This window comes from Oncorhynchus tshawytscha, linkage group LG13 (genome assembly GCF_018296145.1).
Source record: "Oncorhynchus tshawytscha isolate Ot180627B linkage group LG13, Otsh_v2.0, whole genome shotgun sequence".
Taxonomy (NCBI): domain Eukaryota; kingdom Metazoa; phylum Chordata; class Actinopteri; order Salmoniformes; family Salmonidae; genus Oncorhynchus; species Oncorhynchus tshawytscha.
Genome location: NC_056441.1, coordinates 86,190,538 through 86,211,850, shown reverse-complemented (window position 1 = coordinate 86,211,850; position 21,313 = coordinate 86,190,538). Strand labels below are relative to the sequence as shown.

Here is a 21,313-nt window from a genome sequence, read left to right as displayed (position 1 = left end):
TACTGCCACCCTTGCCACTTGTGATGGTGACCATATTAGTGGGGAACCGCCGGCAATGTCCCCTCTACCATCCCCCCAAGGTCCAGAGTGGAGGCAGGTGGGGAGGGAGACGGGGTGTTACAATCCTGGAAGGGAGGAAGGGAGTGGGGGACGGATGGGGAGGAGCGGGTAGGGCGGGAGACGGGATGGTACAGCTCTGGGTATGAAGGAGTCAAGGTAACATTCTCTGTTCCTCACCCTACATAAAGAGATTTCGAGGTAACATTCTCTGTTCCTCTCCCTACATAAAGAGAGTTTAGGTAACATTCTCTTTTCCTCTCCCTACATAAAGAGAGTCAAGGTAACATTCTCTGTTCCTCTCCCTACATAAAGAGAGTCGAGGTAACATTCTCTGTTCCTCTCCCTACATAAAGAGAGTCAAGGTAACATTCTCTGTTCCTCTCCCTACATAAAGAGAGTCGAGGTAACATTCTCTGTTCCTCTCCCTACATAAAGAGAGTCAAGGTAACATTCTCTGTTCCTCTCCCTACATAAAGAGAGTCAAGGTAACATTCTCTGTTCCTCTCCCTACATAAAGAGATTCAAGGTAACATTCTCTGTTCCTCTCCCTACATAAAGAGAGTCAAGGTAACATTCTCTGTTCCTCTCCCTACATAAAGAGAGTCTAGGTAACATTCTCTGTTCCTCTCCTTACATAAAGAGAGTCAAGGTAACATTCTCTGTTCCTCTCCCTACATAAAGAGAGTCAAGGTAACATTCTCTGTGCCTCTCCCTACATAAAGAGATTCAAGGTAACATTCTCTGTACCTCTCCCTACATAAAAAGAGTCAAGGTAACATTCTCTTTTCCTCTCCCTACATAAAGAGAGTCAAGGTAACATTCTCTGTGCCTCTCCCTACATAAAGAGAGTCAAGGTAACATTCTCTGTTCCTCTCCCTACATAAAGAGAGTCAAGGTAACATTCTCTGTTCCTCTCCCTACATAAAGAGAGTCGAGGTAACATTCTCTGTTCCTCTCCCTACATAAAGAGAGTCAAGGTAACATTCTCTGTTCCTCTCCCTACATAAAGAGATTCAAGGTAACATTCTCTGTGCCTCTCCCTACATAAAGAGAGTCAAGGTAACATTCTCTTTTCCTCTCCCTACATAAAGAGAGTCTAGGTAACATTCTCTGTTCCTCTCCTTACATAAAGAGAGTCAAGGTAACATTCTCTGTTCCTCTCCCTACATAAAGAGAGTCAAGGTAACATTCTCTGTTCCTCTCCCTACATAAAGAGAGTCAAGGTAACATTCTCTGTTCCTCTCCCTACATAAAGAGAGTCAAGGTAACATTCTCTGTTCCTCTCCCTACATAAAGAGAGTCAAGGTAACATTCTCTGTTCCTCTCCCTACATAAAGAGAGTCAAGGTAACATTCTCTGTGCCTCTCCCTACATAAAAGATTCAAGGTAACATTCTCTGTGCCTCTCCCTACATAAAGAGAGTCAAGGTAACATTCTCTTTTCCTCTCCCTACATAAAGAGAGTCAAGGTAACATTCTCTGTTCCTCTCCTACATAAAAAGAGTCAAGGTAACATTCTCTTTTCCTCTCCCTACATAAAGAGAGTCAAGGTAACATTCTCTGTGCCTCTCCCTACATAAAGAGAGTCAAGGTAACATTCTCTGTTCCTCTCCCTACATAAAGAGAGTCAAGGTAACATTCTCTGTTCCTCTCCCTACATAAAGAGAGTCAAGGTAACATTCTCTGTTCCTCTCCCTATTCATCACCCCTCCATTTGTTTTCTACACTGCTGCTACTCACTGATTATTATCTATGCATAGTCACTAAGGCCCTACCTACATGTACAAATGACCTCTAACCTGTACCCCCGCACACTGACTTGGTACCGGTATCCCCTGTATATAGCCTCGTTATTGTTATGTTATTGTTATGTTATTGTTATTATTTTACTTTAGTTTATTTGGTAAATATTTTCTTAACTCTTCTTGAACTGCACTGTTGGTTAAGGGCTTGTAAGTAAGCATTTCACGTTAAGGTCTACGCTTGTTGTATTCAGCATTTCACGGTAAGGTCTACGCTTGTTGTATTCAGCATTTCACGGTAAGGTCTACGCTTGTTGTATTCAGCATTTCACGGTAAGGTCTACACTTGTTGTATTCAGCATTTCACGGTAAGGTCTACGCTTGTTGTATTCAGCATTTCACGGTAAGGTCTACACTTGTTGTATTCAGCATTTCACGGTAAGGTCTACGCTTGTTGTATTTTAGCGCATGTGACAAATACAGTTTGATTTTATTATCCTAACATAAAGATGGTAAAGAGGACATTCTCTTGTTTTGTATGCATAGCTTACTATTATATATGACATTAAAATAAATTTGTTTATTACTTTGCTTTGTTTTACCGTACCTAAAAACATATTTATTTGTAGGCAATGTAAAGATGCTGTGCATTCAAAATATTGTGTTATTTTAATATTGATTCCGTTGAGGTTGATGTGTACATGCAGACATGCTGAATGACAGTTACAGCAGATTATGTCAAACGGTAATCCAGGTATTGTAATCCTGCTGATCTGTTCTAATTATAGACCCTATTAAGAAAATCGATGCTGTATTTATGAACGGAAGACCACCAAATTAGACGACTGTTTATCCACCAGCATGACACCAGAGATGTTTTAGTTATGTTTTATATATGTAGACACGATATACAGTGATACATTTAACACTTTCTGACGTGACCATCTCAAATCGTGTTTAAAAAAATAACACTTTTCATAGTGTTGATAAGCTAACCCCCAAGAGTGTTGGGTCCCTAACGCCGTAAATTCCAACTTAAATGAACCCTTTAGAGTTGATGCAATTCCACTTCCTCATACCACTGTGTTAGGCTAAAACTAGGATGTTGAAGTACGAGGTTGTCAACAAAAAAAGCTATGTATTTAAAAAAAAAAAACATTTTTATGATAAAACGTTAACTTAGGCAGGCAGTCACTTAGTGAGGGCTATGAAGGAATGTAACAATTATGTCTCTGTCACTATCAAACACAGCCATGGGTGGTACTGGCACCTCGAAAATGGTGGTACTGGCACCTCGGAAAATGGTGGTACTGGCACCTCGGAAAATGGTGGTACTGGCACCTCGGAAAATGGGGGTACTGGCACCTCGGAAAATGGTGGTACTGGCACCTCGGAAAATGGTGGTACTGGCACCTCAGAAAATGGTGGTACTGGCACCTCGGAAAATGGTGGTACTGGCACCAGAAAATGGTGGTACTGGCAAAAATGGTGGTACTGGCACCTCTGGCAAAATGGTGGTACTGGCACCTCAGAAAATGGTGGTACTGGCACCTCGGAAAATGGTGGTACTGGCACCTCAGAAAATGGTGGTACTGGCACCTGGTACTGGCACCTGGCACCTCTGAAAATGGTGGTACTGGCACCTCGGAAAATGGTGGTACTGGCACCTCGGGTGGTAAAATGGTGGTACTGGCACCTCAGAAAATGGTGGTACTGGCACCTCGGAAAATGGTGGTACTGGCACCTCAGAAAATGGTGGTACTGGCACCTCGGAAAATGGTGGTACTGGCACCTCAGAAAATGGTGGTACTGGCACCTCTGAAAATGGTGGTACTGGCACCTCGGAAAATGGTGGTACTGGCACCTCGGAAAATGGTGGTACTGGCACCTCGGAAAATGGTGGTACTGGCACCTCGGAAAATGGTGGTACTGGCACCCTTTTAAATACATATGCAAATAAGGCTTTACACGCTACGGTGTTAAACAATACCCCCGAAAAACAAATTACTGTAACACCACAGGTGTTAATTCCCTAACACTGAAATCTGCAAGTCACAATATGCTGGCTTGCAAAGTGTTATATAATTCCTATTGGAATCCAGCCAGAGATAGGATAGCCAACAATTTCAACTTTTAATCAACCCCAACTGCAGTTAGAGTGACTGCCAAGGTAGGGAAGGTTAATAAATGAAACTTCTTACCCATCTAAACTGGAACAATCATTTCAGTAACATGTGGAAAAAGTCCAACCATTTGCAGATAGGATCAGTTTAGAAAAATGTATACTATTTATCATTGTGTAGTATAATATCAATGAATCAATGTGCATGCAGAAACCTATATATTAAAACCAACTGTTGTAAAATGCAACCTGCAACAAAAGATGCTGAGAAATATGATAGTGAGGCTTCTCCGATGTCTTTTTCACTCTGAGTTAACGGGAAATTAATTCAACACAGTCGAGTAACAACAACACCAGTCAGTGGTGATTCCACTGTGATTCAAATAACACTTCATTTATTCACTGCAGTTGGTGTAAATTACTATCCAATTGGTGTTAATCCAACTAGACTCAACACTCAGATATGACACCGGTGTGAACCCCACTAGACTCAATACTCAGATATGACACTGGTGTTAATCCAACTAGACTCAACACTCAGATATGACACTGGTGTGAACCCCACTAGACTCAACACTCAGATATGACACCGGTGTTAATCCATCTAGACTCAATACTCAGATATGACACTGGTGTTAATCCAACTAGACTCAACACTCAGATATGACACTGGTGTGAACCCCACTAGACTCAACACTCAGATATGACACCGGTGTTAATCCAACTAGACTCAACACTCAGATATGACACTGGTGTTAATCCAACTAGACTCAACACTCAGATATGACACTGGTGTTAATCCAACTAGACTCAACACTCAGATATGACACTGGTGTTAATCCAACTAGACTCAACACTCAGATATGACACTGGTGTGAACCCCACTAGACTCAACACTCAGATATGACACCGGTGTTAATCCAACTAGACTCAACACTCAGATATGACACTGGTGTTAATCCAACTAGACTCAACACTCAGATATGACACTGGTGTTAATCCAACTAGACTCAACACTCAGATATGACACTGGTGTTAATCCAACTAGACTCAACACTCAGATATGACACCGGTGTGAACCCCACTAGACTCAACACTCAGATGTAACACTCATAATACTTTTTACCTCAAGACTGAGATTTTAACACCCGCAAATTTGCTTAAGGAGGTGAAAGGGTCTGTGCCACGTGGTTTGGGTTGATGATTTCAAATGACTTTAAAAAAAAGTTAGTTCTTGCGCTACCTTTCCAAGTGCTGAGCGATTAACCAACATTTCTGTTATTTTTCGTTTTTTTAAACAACTAATTGACCATGTCAGTTAAATGATTTGAATTCCATTTCATTCTGTTTTTTTCTTTGATCTCTATACGCTGTTTCTCTAGAGATAAATCGGATCAAGGCCGAACTGTGCAATGTAGTTGGGAGTTGTAGTTTCCAACAGGCCAATGTTCTACATAGTTTAGCTCAGAAAATGTGGTAATTAACTACAATGGCCATAGTCCATTACGCCCCTACTTGTCCGGTCTGTATGCGCTAGACCAGCGAGGGAGATAAGAACTCATGATCAAGAGGGATAGAGAGGAATTGCTTCGCGAAGTATCTCTACCTGACAATACATGATCTAAGTGACTGATTGGTGATATTCAGCAGTCATAAATGCCTTATTTACATTGAAGAACAACAAAAATAGTGGTTTTGTCAGACGGCAGGCAGCAGCTTTATAGAGATCAGATGATGACTTGGAATGAAATAATAAAGTCATCAAATAAAACTAATTTAATTTACACAAGACTGAAATATTGAATTAAAGTAAAGTAATGATGGTTAATGATGGTTAATAAGTGATCAGCAGTAATGGTCAGTCACTAATGGTCAGTAACGCTCATCTGTGGTGGAAGAAGGTGAGGACCAATACGCAGCGTGGTAAGGGTTCATATTTTTAATAACGTAATGAACACTGAACAAAAACAAATAAAATGACAAACGAACAGTCCTGTATGGTGCTGAAAAAACACAGAACAGAAAATAATCACCCACCCCACACAGGTGGGAAAACACAGAGACAGGAACAATCACCCACACCACACAGGTGGGAAAAGGCTGCCTAAGTATGATTCTCAATCAGAGACAGCCAACGACACCTGCCTCTGATTGAGAACCATACCAGGCCAAACACAGGTGGGAAAAGGCTACCTAAGTATGGTTCTCAATCAGAGACAGCCAACGACACCTGCCTCTGATTGAGAACCATACCAGGCCAAACACAGGTGGGAAAAGGCTACCTAAGTATGGTTCTCAATCAGAGACAGCCAACGACACCTGCCTCTGATTGAGAACCATACCAGGCCAAGCACAGGTGGGAAAAGGCTACCTAAGTATGATTCTCAATCAGAGACAGCCAACGACACCTGCCTCTGATTGAGAACCATACCAGGCCAAACACAGGTGGGAAAAGGCTACTGGTATGGTTCTCAATCAGAGAACAGCCTCTGATTGAGAACCATACCACCTGCCTCTGATTGAGAAACCATACCAGGCCAAACACAGGTGGGAAAAGGCTACCTAAGTATGGTTCTCAATCAGAGACAGCCAACGACACCTGCCTCTGATTGAGAACCATACCAGGCCAAACACAGGTGGGAAAAGGCTACCTAAGTATGGTTCTCAATCAGAGACAGCCAACGACACCTGCCTCTGATTGAGAACCATACCAGGCCAAGCACAGGTGGGAAAAGGCTACCTAAGTATGATTCTCAATCAGAGACAGCCAACGACACCTGCCTCTGATTGAGAACCATACCAGGCCAAACACAGGTGGGAAAAGGCTACCTAAGTATGGTTCTCAATCAGAGACAGCCAACGACACCTGCCTCTGATTGAGAACCATACCAGGCCAAACACAGGTGGGAAAAGGCTACCTAAGTATGGTTCTCAATCAGAGACAGCCAACGACACCTGCCTCTGATTGAGAACCATACCAGGCCAAACACAGGTGGGAAAAGGCTACCATAAGGCCAAGCACAGGTGGGATGGTTCTCAATCAGAGACAGCCAACGACACCTGCCTCTGATTGAGAACCATACCAGGCCAAACACAGGTGGGAAAAGGCTACCTAAGTATGGTTCTCAATCAGAGACAGCCAACGACACCTGCCTCTGATTGAGAACCATACCAGGCCAAACACAGGTGGGAAAAGGCTACCTAAGTATGATTCTCAATCAGAGACAGCCAATGACACCTGCCTCTGATTGAGAACCATACCAGGCCAAACACAGGTGGGAAAAGGCTACCTAAGTATGATTCTCAATCAGAGACAGCCAACGACACCTGCCTCTGATTGAGAACCATACCAGGCCAAACACAGGTGGGAAAAGGCTACCTAAGTATGATTCTCAATCAGAGACAGCCAACGACACCTGCCTCTGATTGAGAACCATACCAGGCCAAACACAGGTGGGAAAAGGCTACCTAAGTATGATTCTCAATCAGAGACAGCCAACGACACCTGCCTCTGATTGAGAACCATACCAGGCCAAACACAGGTGGGAAAAGGCTACCTAAGTATGATTCTCAATCAGAGACAGCCAACGACACCTGCCTCTGATTGAGAACCATACCAGGCCAAACACAGGTGGGACTCAATCAGAGACAGCCAACGACACCTGCCTCTGAGGTGGGAAAAGGCTACCTAAGTATGATTCTCAATCAGAGACAGCCAACGACACCTGCCTCTGATTGAGAACCATACCAGGCCAAACACAGGTGGGAAAAGGCTACCTAAGTATGATTCTCAATCAGAGACAGCCAACGACACCTGCCTCTGATTGAGAACCATACCAGGCCAAACACAGGTGGGAAAAAGGCTACCTAAGTATGATTCTCAATCAGAGACAGCCAACGACACCTGCCTCTGATTGAGAACCATACCAGGCCAAACACAGGTGGGAAAAGGCTACCTAAGTATGATTCTCAATCAGAGACAGCCAACGACACCTGCCTCTGATTGAGAACCATACCAGGCCAAACACAGGTGGGAAAAGGCTACCTAAGTATGATTCTCAATCAGAGACAGCCAACGACACCTGCCTCTGATTGAGAACCATACCAGGCCAAACACAAAAACACCACATAGAAAAAGGAACATAGACAACCCACCCAACTCACGCCCTGACCATACTAAAACAAAGACATAACAAAAGAACTAAGGTCAGAACGTGACACTACCATCATGGGACTTGTATTAATTGTTTTATTCTGTGCTGTTACAGCATTCAACCCACATAATAATAATTTAATAATGGAACTGAAACGGGACTGACCTCAAAAAGCACAAATTGTCAACGTTTCTTCCAAAATCAACCCAATCAACGTTCTCTGTTGATATTTATGTGGGTGCCATTCACCGGCCAAAAGGTTTCAGAAAAGGCTTGACCTTTTGCGAGACAGGCATGACCGTGGGTAATGAAGATTTAATACAAATTGCTGACTGAATACCTGAGGAAGTTTACCCCATTGTACACATGATAAAACATGTATTTAGGTCCATTCTCTCACTCAACCAGGACAGAGTGAAATACTGTCTGCTTTATGATCGATTTATACTGTATAATAATTTGGAGATAATATTTTTGTGGATTTTTCTAGACTGGACAACATTTTTATCTGGACCCAGTTCAATGGGGATATTGAGCATTAAATAATTATAATAATGATTAATAATTCTAGTTGCAAGCTTACAGCAGAATAGGTCAGCTCTGAGACACCCTCTGGCTAGAAAGTTACAACGTTATGCTAGACACGGAGCTAGCAGCTTACCCTCCCCAAACCCTTATACATAAGGAGGTAACACAACACTTTAAGATCAGTGGATTTAGGGGCGATATCATTCTACTTCTGGAGAGCACAGGGAGTGGATGAGGAGATCTCAGTAGTCAGCTGATTGGCCCCAGTCAACTCCTTGCCCAGCCCTGAGCCCAGTTGAATAACACAGCTTAACTGTTTCTCTTAAGGTTTAACCTTAAGTAATAATTATCCCTTACCTAAGAGAATACAGTAGTTTAAAGACATTTTATGCAACTGGGTCCTTAGCCTCCCCACCACAGCATGTGATGACTGGGCCTCTGGTGGACAGCTGGGGCTTTTGTTGGACAGCTGGGGCCTCTGTTGGACAACTGGGATGCTCTGGTGGACAGATGGGGCACTCTGGTGGATAGCTGGGGCCCTCGGGTAGACAGCTGAGGCCCCCTGGTGGACAGCTGGGGCCCTCTACTGTAGATTCCCTCTGGTGGACAGCTGGGGCCCTCTGGTAGACAGCGGAGGCCCTCTGGTGGACAGCTGGGGCCGTCTACTGTAGATTCCCTCTGGTGGACAGCTGGGACCCTCTACTGTAGATTATCTCTGGTGGACAGCTGGGTCCCTCTACTGTAGATGATCTCTGGTGGACAGCTGGAACCCTCTACTGTAGATTATCTCTGGTGGACAACTGTGGCCCTCTACTGTAGATTCTCTCTGGTGGACAAGTGGAACCCTCTACTGTAGATTATCTCTGGTGGACAACTGGGTTCCTCTACTGTAGATTCTCTCTGGTGGACAGCTAGAACCCTCTACTGTAGATTCTCTCTGGTGGACACCTGGAACCCTCTACTGTAGATTCCCTCTGGTGGACAGCTGTGGCCCTCTACTGTAGATTCCCTCTGGTGGACAGCTGAGTTCCTCTACTGTAGATTCTCTCTGGTGGACAGCTAGAGCCCTCTACTGTAGATTCTCTCTGGTGGACAGCTGAGGCCCTCTACTGTAGATTCCGTCTGGTGGATAGCTGGAACCCTCTACTGTAGATTCTCTCTGGTGGACAGCTGGGACCCTCTACTGTAGATCCTCTCTGGTGGACAGCTGGGTTCCTCTACTGTAGATTCTCTCTGGTGGACAGCTGGGGCCCTCTACTGTAGATTCTCTCTTGTGGACAGCTGGAACCCTCTAGTGTAGATTCTCTCTGGTGGACAGCTGGAACCCTCTACTGTAAATTCTCTCTGGTGGACAGCTGGAACCCTCTACTGTAAATTCTCTCTGGTGGACAGCTGGAACCCTCTACTGTAGATTCTCTCTGGTGGACAGCTGGGGCCCTTTTCTGTAGATTCTCTCTGGTGGACAGCTGGAACCCTCTACTGTAGATTCTCTCTGGTGGACACCTGGGACCCTCTACTGTAGATTCTCTCTGGTGGACAGCTGGGACCCTCTACTGTAGATTATCTCTAGTGGACAGCTGGAACCCTCAACTGTAGATTCTCTCTGGTGGACAGCTGGGACCCTCTACTGTAGATTCTCTCTGGTGGACAGCTGGGACCATCTACTGTAGATTCTCTCTGGTGGACAGCTGGGGCCCTCTACTGTAGATTCTCTCTTGTGGACAGCTGGAACCCTCTAGTGTAGATTCTCTCTGGTGGACAGCTGGAACCCTCTACTGTAAATTCTCTCTGGTGGACAGCTGGGACCCTCTACTGTAAATTCTCTCTGGTGGACAGCTGGGACCCTCTACTGTAGATTCTCTCTGGTGGACAGCTGGGGCCCTTTTCTGTAGATTCTCTCTGGTGGACAGCTGGAACCCTCTTTAGATTCTCTCTGGTGGACACCTGGGACCCTCTACTGTAGATTCTCTCTGGTGGACAGCTGGGACCCTCTACTGTAGATTATCTCTGGTGGACAGCTGGGACCCTCTACTGTAGGTTCTCTCTGGTAGACAGCTGGGACCCTCTACTGTAGATTCTCTCTGAAGCTCACATCACTCAGGGGAAAGCCCTTTAATCCCATGCTTGTTCCTCTCCTGTTTAGATTGTATGGTTACGTAATGATCATCTGATTCCCTCAGATTTCAAACAGACTAATTTTTCTTTATTTTTAACGACCCATATCTCTCTTTCTCGCTCTCCCTCTGTTTTTGTCCACCCTCACAACATCCCTCATAACTGTGTGCCTTTCTCTCTGTCCCTGCATTTCTCTCTACCTCTCTGCTCCAACATGCCTCTTCATCTCTCTCTACCTCTCTGCTCCAACATGCCTCTGCATCTCTCTCTACCTCTCTGCTCCAACATGCCTCTTCATCTCTCTACCTCTCTGCTCCAACATGCCTCTTCATCTCTCTCTACAGGCAGACTTCAGTGAGCTGCTGGGGTTGAAGGACTACATGGGGGTGATGATGTTCATCACGTTCGCTGAGCGGGTGGTGCCCGTGTCAGACCAACGTGTGCACGTCACAGAGGAGCTGTTTGATGGGGTGGAGGTGGTGGTGTACCAGCCCAAACTGCAGGGCGGCGACACTGAGCTGAGGAGAGCAGTCATATACCTGCATGGAGGAGGATGGTGCTTGGGCAGCGCCAGTGAGTAGCAGTTAGGTGCTTGGTAATTAATCCATCTACCAAGCAAGCAATTAGTCAAGGCGTATACAGTATATTTATCCATCCATCCACTGATCCATTCACCCACATTCATCCATCCACTCATTGCTGTGTGTGATTATTTGATCCACCTCTACGCAGATGACACCATTCTGTATACTTCTGGCCCTTCTTTGGACACTGTGTTAACAAACCTACAAACGAGCTTCAATGCCATACAACACTCCTTCCGTGGCCTCCAACTGCTTTTAAATGCTAGTAAAACGAAATGCATGCTCTTCAACCAATCACTGCCCTCACCCGCTCACCTGCCCGCCTAGCATCACTACTCTGGACGGTTCTGACTTAGAATATGTGGACAACTACAAACACCTAGGTGTCTGGTTAGACTGTAAACTCTCCTTCCAGACTCACATTAAGCCTCCTTCACTCATGCTGCCAAATACCCTCATAAAGCTGACTATCCTACCGATCCTTGACCTCGGCAATGTAATTTACAAAATAGCCTCCAACACTCTACTCAGCAAATTGGATTCAGTCTATCACAGTGCCATCTGTTTTGTCACCAAAGCCCCATATACTACCCACCACTGCGACCTGTATGCTCTCGTTGGCTGGTCCTCGCTACATATTCGTCCACAAACCCACTGGCTCCAGGTCATCTATAAGTCTTTGCTAGGTAAAGCTCCGCCTTATCTCAGCTCACTGGTCACCATAGCAACACCCACCCGTAGCACGTGCTCCAGCAGGTATATTTCACTGGTCATCCCCAAAGCCATCACCTACTTGGCCGCCTTTCCTTCCAGTCCGAAATGAAATGAAAAAGTCACTGAAGTTGGAGACTTATATCTCCCTCACTAACGTTAAGCATCAGCTGTCAGAGCAGCTTACCAATCGCTGCAGCTGCACATAGCCCATCTGTAAATAGCCCATCCAACCATCTATCTCATCCCCATATTTGTATTTTTTCGGCTCTTTTGCAAACCAGTATTTATACTTACACATCCTCATCTGCACATCTATCACTCCAGTGTTCATTTGCTAAACTGTAATTACTTCGCCACTATGGCCTATTTATTGCCTTACCTCCGTACTTCATTTGCACACACTGTATACAGATTTTTCTATTGTGTTATTGACTGAATGTTTGTTTATCCCATGTGTAACTCTGTTGTTTTTGTCGCACTGCTTTGCTTTATCTTGGCCAGGTTGCAGTTGTAAATGACAACTTGTTCTCAACCGGCCTACCTGGTTAAATAAAAGTGAAATAAATAAAAAAATAAACAACTAATCCATCCATGCATCAAACCCGTCCACAATGTAATGTGGGAGAGGTTCAGTGGGCTGAATGTCAGCTGGGAATCCAGACAAGAAATAACCAGAGGCCCAAGCGACATAGGGGAGGGGCTATAGGGTACATGCAAATTAAAGCTGCAATATGTCACTTTTTGGGCGACCTGACTAAATTCAGATAGAAATGTAAGTTATAGATCTGTCACTCTTATTGAAAGCAAGTCTAAGAAGTGGTAAATCTGTCTCATGTGCTCTATTAGCACCACGCCGGTAGCCATGGAGTGCAATGAAAGGCGGGTCATGGCTCACATCAACACCATCATCCCGGAAACCGTAGACTCAATCCAATTCGCATACCGCCCCCAACAGATCCACAGATGACAAAATCTCAATCGCACTCCACACTGCCATTTCCCACCTGGACAAATGGAACACCTACAGTATGTGAGAATGCTGTTCATTGACTACAGCTCAGTGTTCAACACCATAGTGTCCTCAAAGCTCACGGGCCGCCCCCAGGTGGTGAAGGTAGGCAACAACACATCTGCTAAGCTGATCCTCAACACGGGGGCCCCTAAGGGGTGCGTGCTTAGTCCCCTCCTGTATTCCCTGTTCACCCACGACTGCATGGCCAAGCACGACTCCAACACCATCATTAAGTTTGCTGACGACACAACAGTGGTAGAGGCCTGATCACCGACAACGATGAGACAGCCTATAGGGAGGAGGTCAGAGAAATGGCAGTGTGGGGCCAGGACAACAACCTCTCACTCAAAGTGAGCAAGGCAAACTAGGTGATCGTGGACTACAGGAAAAGGAGGGCCGAACAGGCCCCCATTCACATCGACAGGGCTGTAGTGGAGCGGGTCGAGAGATTTAAGTTCCTTGGTGTCCACATCACCAACAAACTATCATGATCCAAACACACCAAGACAGTCATGAAGAGGGCATGACAACACCTTTTCCCCCTCAGGAGACTGAAAATATTTGGCATGAGTTCCATGATCCTCAAAGAGTTTTACAGCTGCACCATCGGGAGCATCCTGATCGGTTGCATCACCGCCTGGTATGGCAACTGCAAGGCATCTGACCGTAAGGCGCTACAGAGGGTACTGCGTACGGACCAGTACGTCACTGGGGCCAAGCTTCCTGACATCCAGGACCTTTATACTAGGCAGTGTCAGAGGAAGGCCCCAAAAATTGTAGAAGCCTCCAGTTACCCAAGTCATAGACTGTTCTCTCTGCTGCCACACGGCAAGCGGTACCGGGGTGCCAAGTCTCCAAAAAGCTCTTTAACAGCTTCAACCACCAAGCCATAAGATTGCTGAACAATTAATCACATGGCCACCAGAACTATTTGCATTGACCCCACCCCCCCACCCATTTGTTTTGTACTCTGCTGCTACTTGATGTTTATTATCTATGCATAGTTACTTCACCCCTACCTACATGTACAAATTACCTCGACTAACCAACCGGTGCCCCCGCACATTGACTCGGCACCGGTACCCCCTGTATATAGCCTCGTTATTGTTATTTTATTGTTTTTAATTTTTTAATTTTTTAATTTTAGTTTATTTAGTAAATTTTTTCTTAACTCTATTTCTTGAACTGCATTGTTAAGGGCTTTAAATAAGCATTTCACTGCAATTATTTGTATTCGACACCTGACAAATATGATTTGATTATTTGCTTCTCCGTCTTAAGTTTAGTTTTTGTATCTTTTACTTTCAGTTTTCTACACAAGTATCAAAATCCTGAAATACTTTTACTTACAATACCGGTCAAATTTTAGAACACATTCTTATTCAAGGGGTTTTTATATATTTTTACTATTTTCTACATTGTAGATTAATAGTGAAGACATCAAACTATGAAATAACACATATGTAATAAAATAGTAATCAAAAAAAGTGTTAAACAAATCAAAATATATTTTATATTTGAGATTCTTCAAATAGCCACCCTTGCCTTGATGATAGCTTTGTACACTCTTGGCATTCTCTCAACCAGCCTCACCTGGAATGCCTTTCCAACAGTCTTGAAGGATTCCCACATATGCTAAGCACTTGTTGGCTGCTTTTCCATCACTCTGTAGTCCAACTCATCCCAAACCATCTGAATTGAGTTGATGTCGGGTGATTGTGGAAGTCAGGTCATCTGATGCAGCACTCCATCAATCTCCTTCTTGGTCAAATAGCCCTTACACAGCCTGGAGATGTGTTGGGTCATTGTCCTGTTGAAAACAAATGATAGTCCCACTAAGCGCAAACCAGGTGGGATCATGCACACAGTATATACGTTCTAACACTATTTCCCAGCGGTTTAGATGGTACAGTGATTCTCTACACTTTACTTGCTTGTTTTGTCACATAAACGGAAATTAGGCAAACGATTCACATTTTAGCAACCAGGAAATGGCAAAGCGATTTCTGCATAGTGCATCTTTAAACACTGTAGTATTTACTATAGTTCAAATAAAATATTTTTGCGGACATTACTGTAGTATTTACTATAGTTCAAATAAAATATTTTTGCGGACATTACTGTAGTATTTACTATAGTTCAAATAAAATATTTTTGCCTATAGTTCAAATAAAATATTTTTGTCATTACTGTAGTATTTACTATAGTTCAAATAAAATATTTTTGCGGACATTACTGTAGTATTTACTATAGTTCAAATAAAATATTTTTGCGGACATTACTGTAGTATTTACTATAGTTCAAATAAAATATTTTTGCGGACATTACTGTAGTATTTACTATAGTTCAAATAAAATATTTTTGCGGACATTACTGTAGTTTTTACTATAGTTCAAATAAAATATTTTTGCGGACATTACTGTAGTATTTACTATAGTTCAAATAAAATATTTTTGCGGACATTACTGTAGTATTTACTATAGTTCAAATAAAATATTTTTGCGGACATTACTGTAGTATTTACTATAGTTCAAATAAAATATTTTTGCGGACATTACTGTAGTATTTACAACAATGTTTTTTTGCAGATATGATTTACACTATACTACATTCTACATTCTACACTATACTACAGTTTATTGTTGAATTCATATACACGCTGTTCACCCTCCACCTCTCCTGAGGAACATACACTCTGTTCAAGCTGTTCAACACAGAGACCGTGGTATCCCCCTGGTAACCAAAAGCAATTATTTGACATGCGACAAGTGTCATGTTGTGCCTGCAATCTGCTGTGTGTGTGTGTCTGTGTGACTTGTCATGACTACAAGCCTATTGAGCATGAGATGCGCAAGATACTGCTCAAGATACTATTGAGTACTTTGTAGCTATGTTGACGATGTAAGATGCTATTAGATAATATTGTCTCTGATGGCTCTCTCTTCTCTCTCCTCTCTGTGTAGGAATGGGACCGTACGACCTCCTAGCTAGGCAGATGGTCATTGATCTTAACTCTGTGGTCGTGTCTGTAGAGTGAGTATATATTGGATGTACTGTATATCTGACATACGTCTGGTATCAGTGTTCCGTATGTTTTACTGTATATCTGACATACGTCTGGTATCAGTGTTCCGTATGTTATACTGTATATCTGACATACGTCTGGTATCAGTGTTCCGTATGTTATACTGTATATCTGACATACGTCTGGTATCAGTGTTCCGTATGTTATACTGTATATCTGACATACGTCTGGTATCAGTGTTCCGTATGTTATACTGTATATCTGACATACGTCTGGTATCAGTGTTCCGTATGTTATACTGTATATCTGACATACGTCTGGTATCAGTGTTCCGTATGTTATACTGTATATCTGACATACGTCTGGTATCAGTGTTCCGTATGTTATACTGTATATCTGACATACGTCTGGTATCAGTGTTCCGTATGTTATACTGTATATCTGACATACGTCTGGTATCAGTGTTCCGTATGTTATACTGTATATCTGACATACGTCTGGTATCAGTGTTCCGTATGTTATACTGTATATCTGACATATGTCTGGTATCAGTGTTCCGTATGTTATACTGTATATTTTGTCTAACAGGTTGCTGTGAAAGGACAGATAGGCAAAAGATGAACGTCTGGTTGTTTACATTTTGTAAAAGTGTGAAAAAGGTAGTTCTCTTTTTATTTGGAACACATACATCCAGAAAGCGTTCGTACTCCATGATGTACAGTGCCTTGCGAAAGTATTCGGCCCCCTTGAACTTTGCGACCTTTTGCCACATTTCAGGCTTCAAACATAAAGATATAAAACTGTATTTTTTGTGAAGAATCAACAACAAGTGGGACACAATGAAAACTGCTGTTCACAAATGCTCTCCATCCAACCTCACTGAGCTCGAGCTGTTTTGCAAGGAGGAATGGGAAAAAATGTCAGTCTCTCGATGTGCAAAACTGATAGAGACATACCCCAAGCGACTTACAGCTGTAATCGCAGCAAAGGGTGGCGCTACAAAGTATTAACTTAAGGGGGCTGAATAATTTTGCACGCCCAATTTTTCAGTTTTTGATTTGTTAAAAAAGTTTGAAATATCCAATAAATGTCGTTCCACTTCATGATTGTGTCCCACTTGTTGTTGATTCTTCACAAAAAATACAGTTTTATATCTTTATGTTTGAAGCCTGAAATGTGGCAAAAGGTCGCAAAGTTCAAGGGGGCCGAATACTTTCGCAAGGCACTGTATTACGTTGTTGTTGTGTTAGAGCCTGAATTCAAAATGCATTTATTTTCTCGCCCATCTACACACAATACCTCATAATGACAAAGTGAAAACATGTTTTTAGACATATTTGCAAATTCATTGAAAATGAAATAGAGAAATATCTAATTTTACACAAGTATTCCCATCCCGAGTCCATACTTTCTAGAAGCATTCTTCAGGCTCTGTCAAGTTGATTGTTGATCATTGCTAGACAGCCATTTTCAAGTCTTGCCATAGGCCACTCAAGAACATTCAATGTCATCTTGGTAACCAACTCCAGTGTATATTTGGCCTTGTGTTTTAGGTTATTGTCCTGCTGGAAGGTGAATTTGTCTCCCAGTGTCCTTTGGAAAGCAGACTGAACCAGGTTTTCCTCAAGGATTATGCCTGTGCTTATAGCTGTATTACATTTCTCTTTATCCCAAACAATACAACTGAATGTATTCAACTGAAATGTGTCTTTTGCATTTAAGCCAACCCCTCTGAATCAGAGAGGTGTGGGGGGATGCCATAATCGACATCCACGTCTTCGGCGCCCTGGAAACAGTGGGTTAACTGCCTTGCTCAGGGGCAGAGCAACATATTTTTACCTTGTCAGCCTGGGGATTAGATCCAGCAACCTTTCGATTACTGGCCCAATGCTCTAACCACTGAAGAGTAGTACTCAGTGATGTGTTGGATTTGGCCCAAACATTACGTTTTGTACAAGCATTTCACTACCCCACAAGCATTTCACTACCCCACAAGCATTTCTCTACATCCGCAATAACATCTGGTAAATATGTGTATGTGACCAATACAATTTGATTTGATGAAATTAAATTTGATCTGATTTGTATTCAGGACAAAAGTTTATTTATTTGCCACACGTTTGGCAGTATTACTTAAGTGCCTTGAATGCATGTTTTGGAATGTTTTTTATTCTGTACAGGCTTCCTTATTTTCACTCTGTCAATTAGGTTAGTATTGTGGAGTAACTACAATGTTGTTGCACCATCCTCAGTTTTCTCATATCACAACCATTAAACTCTGTAACTGTTTTAAAATCACCATTGGCCTGAGCAGTTTCCTTCCTCTCTGGCAGCTGAGTTAGGAAGGATGACTGTTTCTTTGTAGTGTCTGGGTGTATTGACAAACCATCCAAAGCCTAATTAATAACTTCACCATCCTCAAAGGGATATTCAGCATCTGCTTTTGATTTTATTTACACAATCAGTACCCTTTTTTGTGAAGCATTGAAAAGCTTCCCTGGTCGTTGTGGTTGATTCTGTGCTTGAAATTCACTACTTGATTGAGGGAGCTTACGATTTTCTGTATGAGTGGGGTACAGTCAATAAAACATCATGTTAACCAGTATTATTGAACACAGAATGAGTCCATGCAATTGATTTAGGATTGCTATAACAAATAGGTTAAATACTTATTAATTCAAGACATTTCAGCTTTAAATTATTTGATTACTTTCTATTCTGTACTTTACTGCAGCCTTTGTGTCACGTACGTGAGGAGAGACGGACCAAGGCGCAGCGGATGTTGAGTTCCACATATTTATTATGAAGTGAAACTTAGCAAAACAATAAATCAATAAACTAACACAATGAAACATGACTATGTGGTGCACATGCACAAAACATAAAATAACATCCCACAAACACAGGTGGGGAAGCAACCTACCTAAATATGATCCCCAATCAGAGGCAACGTTAAACAGCTGCCTCTAATTGGGAACCATTTCAGCACCCACATAGAAATATCTATACTAGATCACCCCCTAGTCACGCCCTGACCTACTACACCATAGAGAACTAAGGTATCTCCATGGTAAGTGCGTGACACTTTTCTACAAACAAAATTCCACTTTGATATTTTGGGGGGATTTTGTGTAGATCATTGATACAACATACATACAACATATCAATTTAATTAATTTTAAATTCAGGCTGTAACACAACAAATGTGGAAAACATAAAGGGGTGAAGGCCCTGTAAATGCACTCATGCAAAAATATATACAGATTTTATTACTGTCTCACCAGGCTTTTATTACTGTCTCACCAGGCTTTTATTACTGTCTCACCAGGCTTTTATTACTGTCTCACTCAGGCTTTTATTACTGTCTCACCAGGCTTTTATTACTCAGGCTTTTATTGCTGTTTCACCAGGCTTTTATTACTGTCTCACCAGGCTTTTATTACTGTCTCACCAGGCTTTTATTACTGTCTCACCAGGCTTTTATTACTGTCTCACCAGGCTTTTATTACTGTCTCACCAGGCTTTTATTATTCAGGCTTTTATTACTGTCTCACCAGGCTTTTTCTGTCAAATCAATGTCTTCACCCACAGTAGCAGCACTGGCACATCTTTATTTCTCCATCTCGCTCTCATCTACCCCCTATTTCTCTTTCATAACCTTTTCCTATCCCCTTTTATCTTTTTCAAGCACCTCTCTCTCACTCTCTCGCTTTCTCAAAATGAGAGAGAAGAAGCACTTTGTACACCACATTACATCTGTGATTCCCTCTGTGAGAGAATGGCTGCGTGTGTGTAGGGGTACTGTATGTGTGCAAACTGCAAGCCAAATTCCTGACAACAATGTGTCGATGTTCCAATGCTAAAATGTGTTCGGCTCCAAACTGTTTTCATATATTTCTTTGATAACGTTAATGGGCTGAGTCATATGACTGTATTATGCAGTATCATTATATGACTTACCTTTCATCTCTAAACCAGCTAATGAAAACAATGCTCTTGTATCAGCTAGCCTTTGGTCCCTGATTAGATAGATCCCATAAAGTACACTTATCATACCGGATTAGGATGTTTTGCTTTAGTGATGTCAACACAACACGACAGGTTAGAAGTCCTGTAGTGAAGTTAACACCTGGGCCACAACCAGTGAGTCAGAGCTGCTTTACAGCTATACTAGTAGTTTGTATAGAGATTAGTCAATATGTCCTTATTGTTGAGTTTGTATAGAGATTAGTCAATATGTTCTTATGGTTGAGTTTGTATAGAGATTAGTCAATATGTCCTTATTGTTGAGTTTGTATAGAGATTATTCAATATGTCCTTATTGTTGAGTTTGCATAGAGATTAGTCACTATGTCCTTATTCTTCCACCCCCAGTTGGCTTAGGTACATATTGACTTCCATAGTGTACATGACATTTATAGATTTGCATATTGTTATCATTTAACTGTAGCTACCTCAGCTGGTACAGACACTAGTTCGCAGGTGAGAGGACCTGAATTCTAGCTGAGTTGACCTCTGACCCCTCCCTTGTGTCCACCCAGGTACCGCCTGGCCCCAGAGCACCACTTCCCTGTCCCATATGAGGATGTGTACCGGGTGGTGAAGCACTTCCTCCAGAGGGTGGTTCTGGCCCAGTACACTGTAGACCCAGGACGTATCGCTGTGTCCGGGGACAGCGCCGGGGGAAACCTGGCTGCTGCCGTGTCCCAGCAGGTTAGCTCTTAGTGTGTGTGTGTGTGTGTGTGTGTGTCCCAGCAAGTTAGCTGTTAGTGTGTGTGTGTTAGCGGCAGTATTATCTATCCACTGTTGTTTTAATTAGCTGAGATTAGGAGGAGCAGTCCAAGACTGCAGTACAGTACAGAACAGTAAGTCTTAAGGTCCTGTGTGTGTGTGTGTGTGTGTGTGTGTGTGTGTGTGTGGGGTGTGTGTGTGTTTGTGTGTGTGTGTGTCTCTACAGTTGCAGCAGGATCCAGAACAGCATCTGCAGCTGAAGGTCCAGGCCCTGCTCTACCCTGTGCTGCAGGCTCTGGACCTCAATACCCCGTCCTACCAGCAGAACCAGAATATGCCTATCCTGCCCCGTACCCTAATGGTGCGCTTCTGGAGCGAGTACTTCACCAGCGACAAGACCTTCTTCAGGGCCATGATGACCAACACTCACAACAGCCCAGAGTCCGCTGCTCTGCTCAAATTCGTCAACTGGAGTGCCTTCCTCCCAGAGTCCTACCGGGGCAAGTACAACTACAGCGCTCCGGTCG

At 43.0% G+C, this 21,313-nt stretch overlaps 1 protein-coding gene across 1 annotated transcript in view; it reads left to right on the top strand.

Moving 5' to 3' along the window:
• Nucleotides 1–21,313, top strand: part of LOC112265741 (arylacetamide deacetylase) — a 28,134-nt gene that overhangs the window by 5,243 nt on the left and 1,578 nt on the right. The window contains exons 2-5 of the mRNA XM_024443301.2: nucleotides 11,065–11,293; nucleotides 15,994–16,063; nucleotides 20,597–20,768; nucleotides 21,013–21,313. The exon at nucleotides 21,013–21,313 is cut by the window's right edge and continues 1,578 nt beyond it. Coding sequence (XP_024299069.1) covers nucleotides 11,065–11,293; nucleotides 15,994–16,063; nucleotides 20,597–20,768; nucleotides 21,013–21,313 — 772 coding nt within the window. The remainder of the gene's footprint in view (nucleotides 1–11,064; nucleotides 11,294–15,993; nucleotides 16,064–20,596; nucleotides 20,769–21,012) is intronic.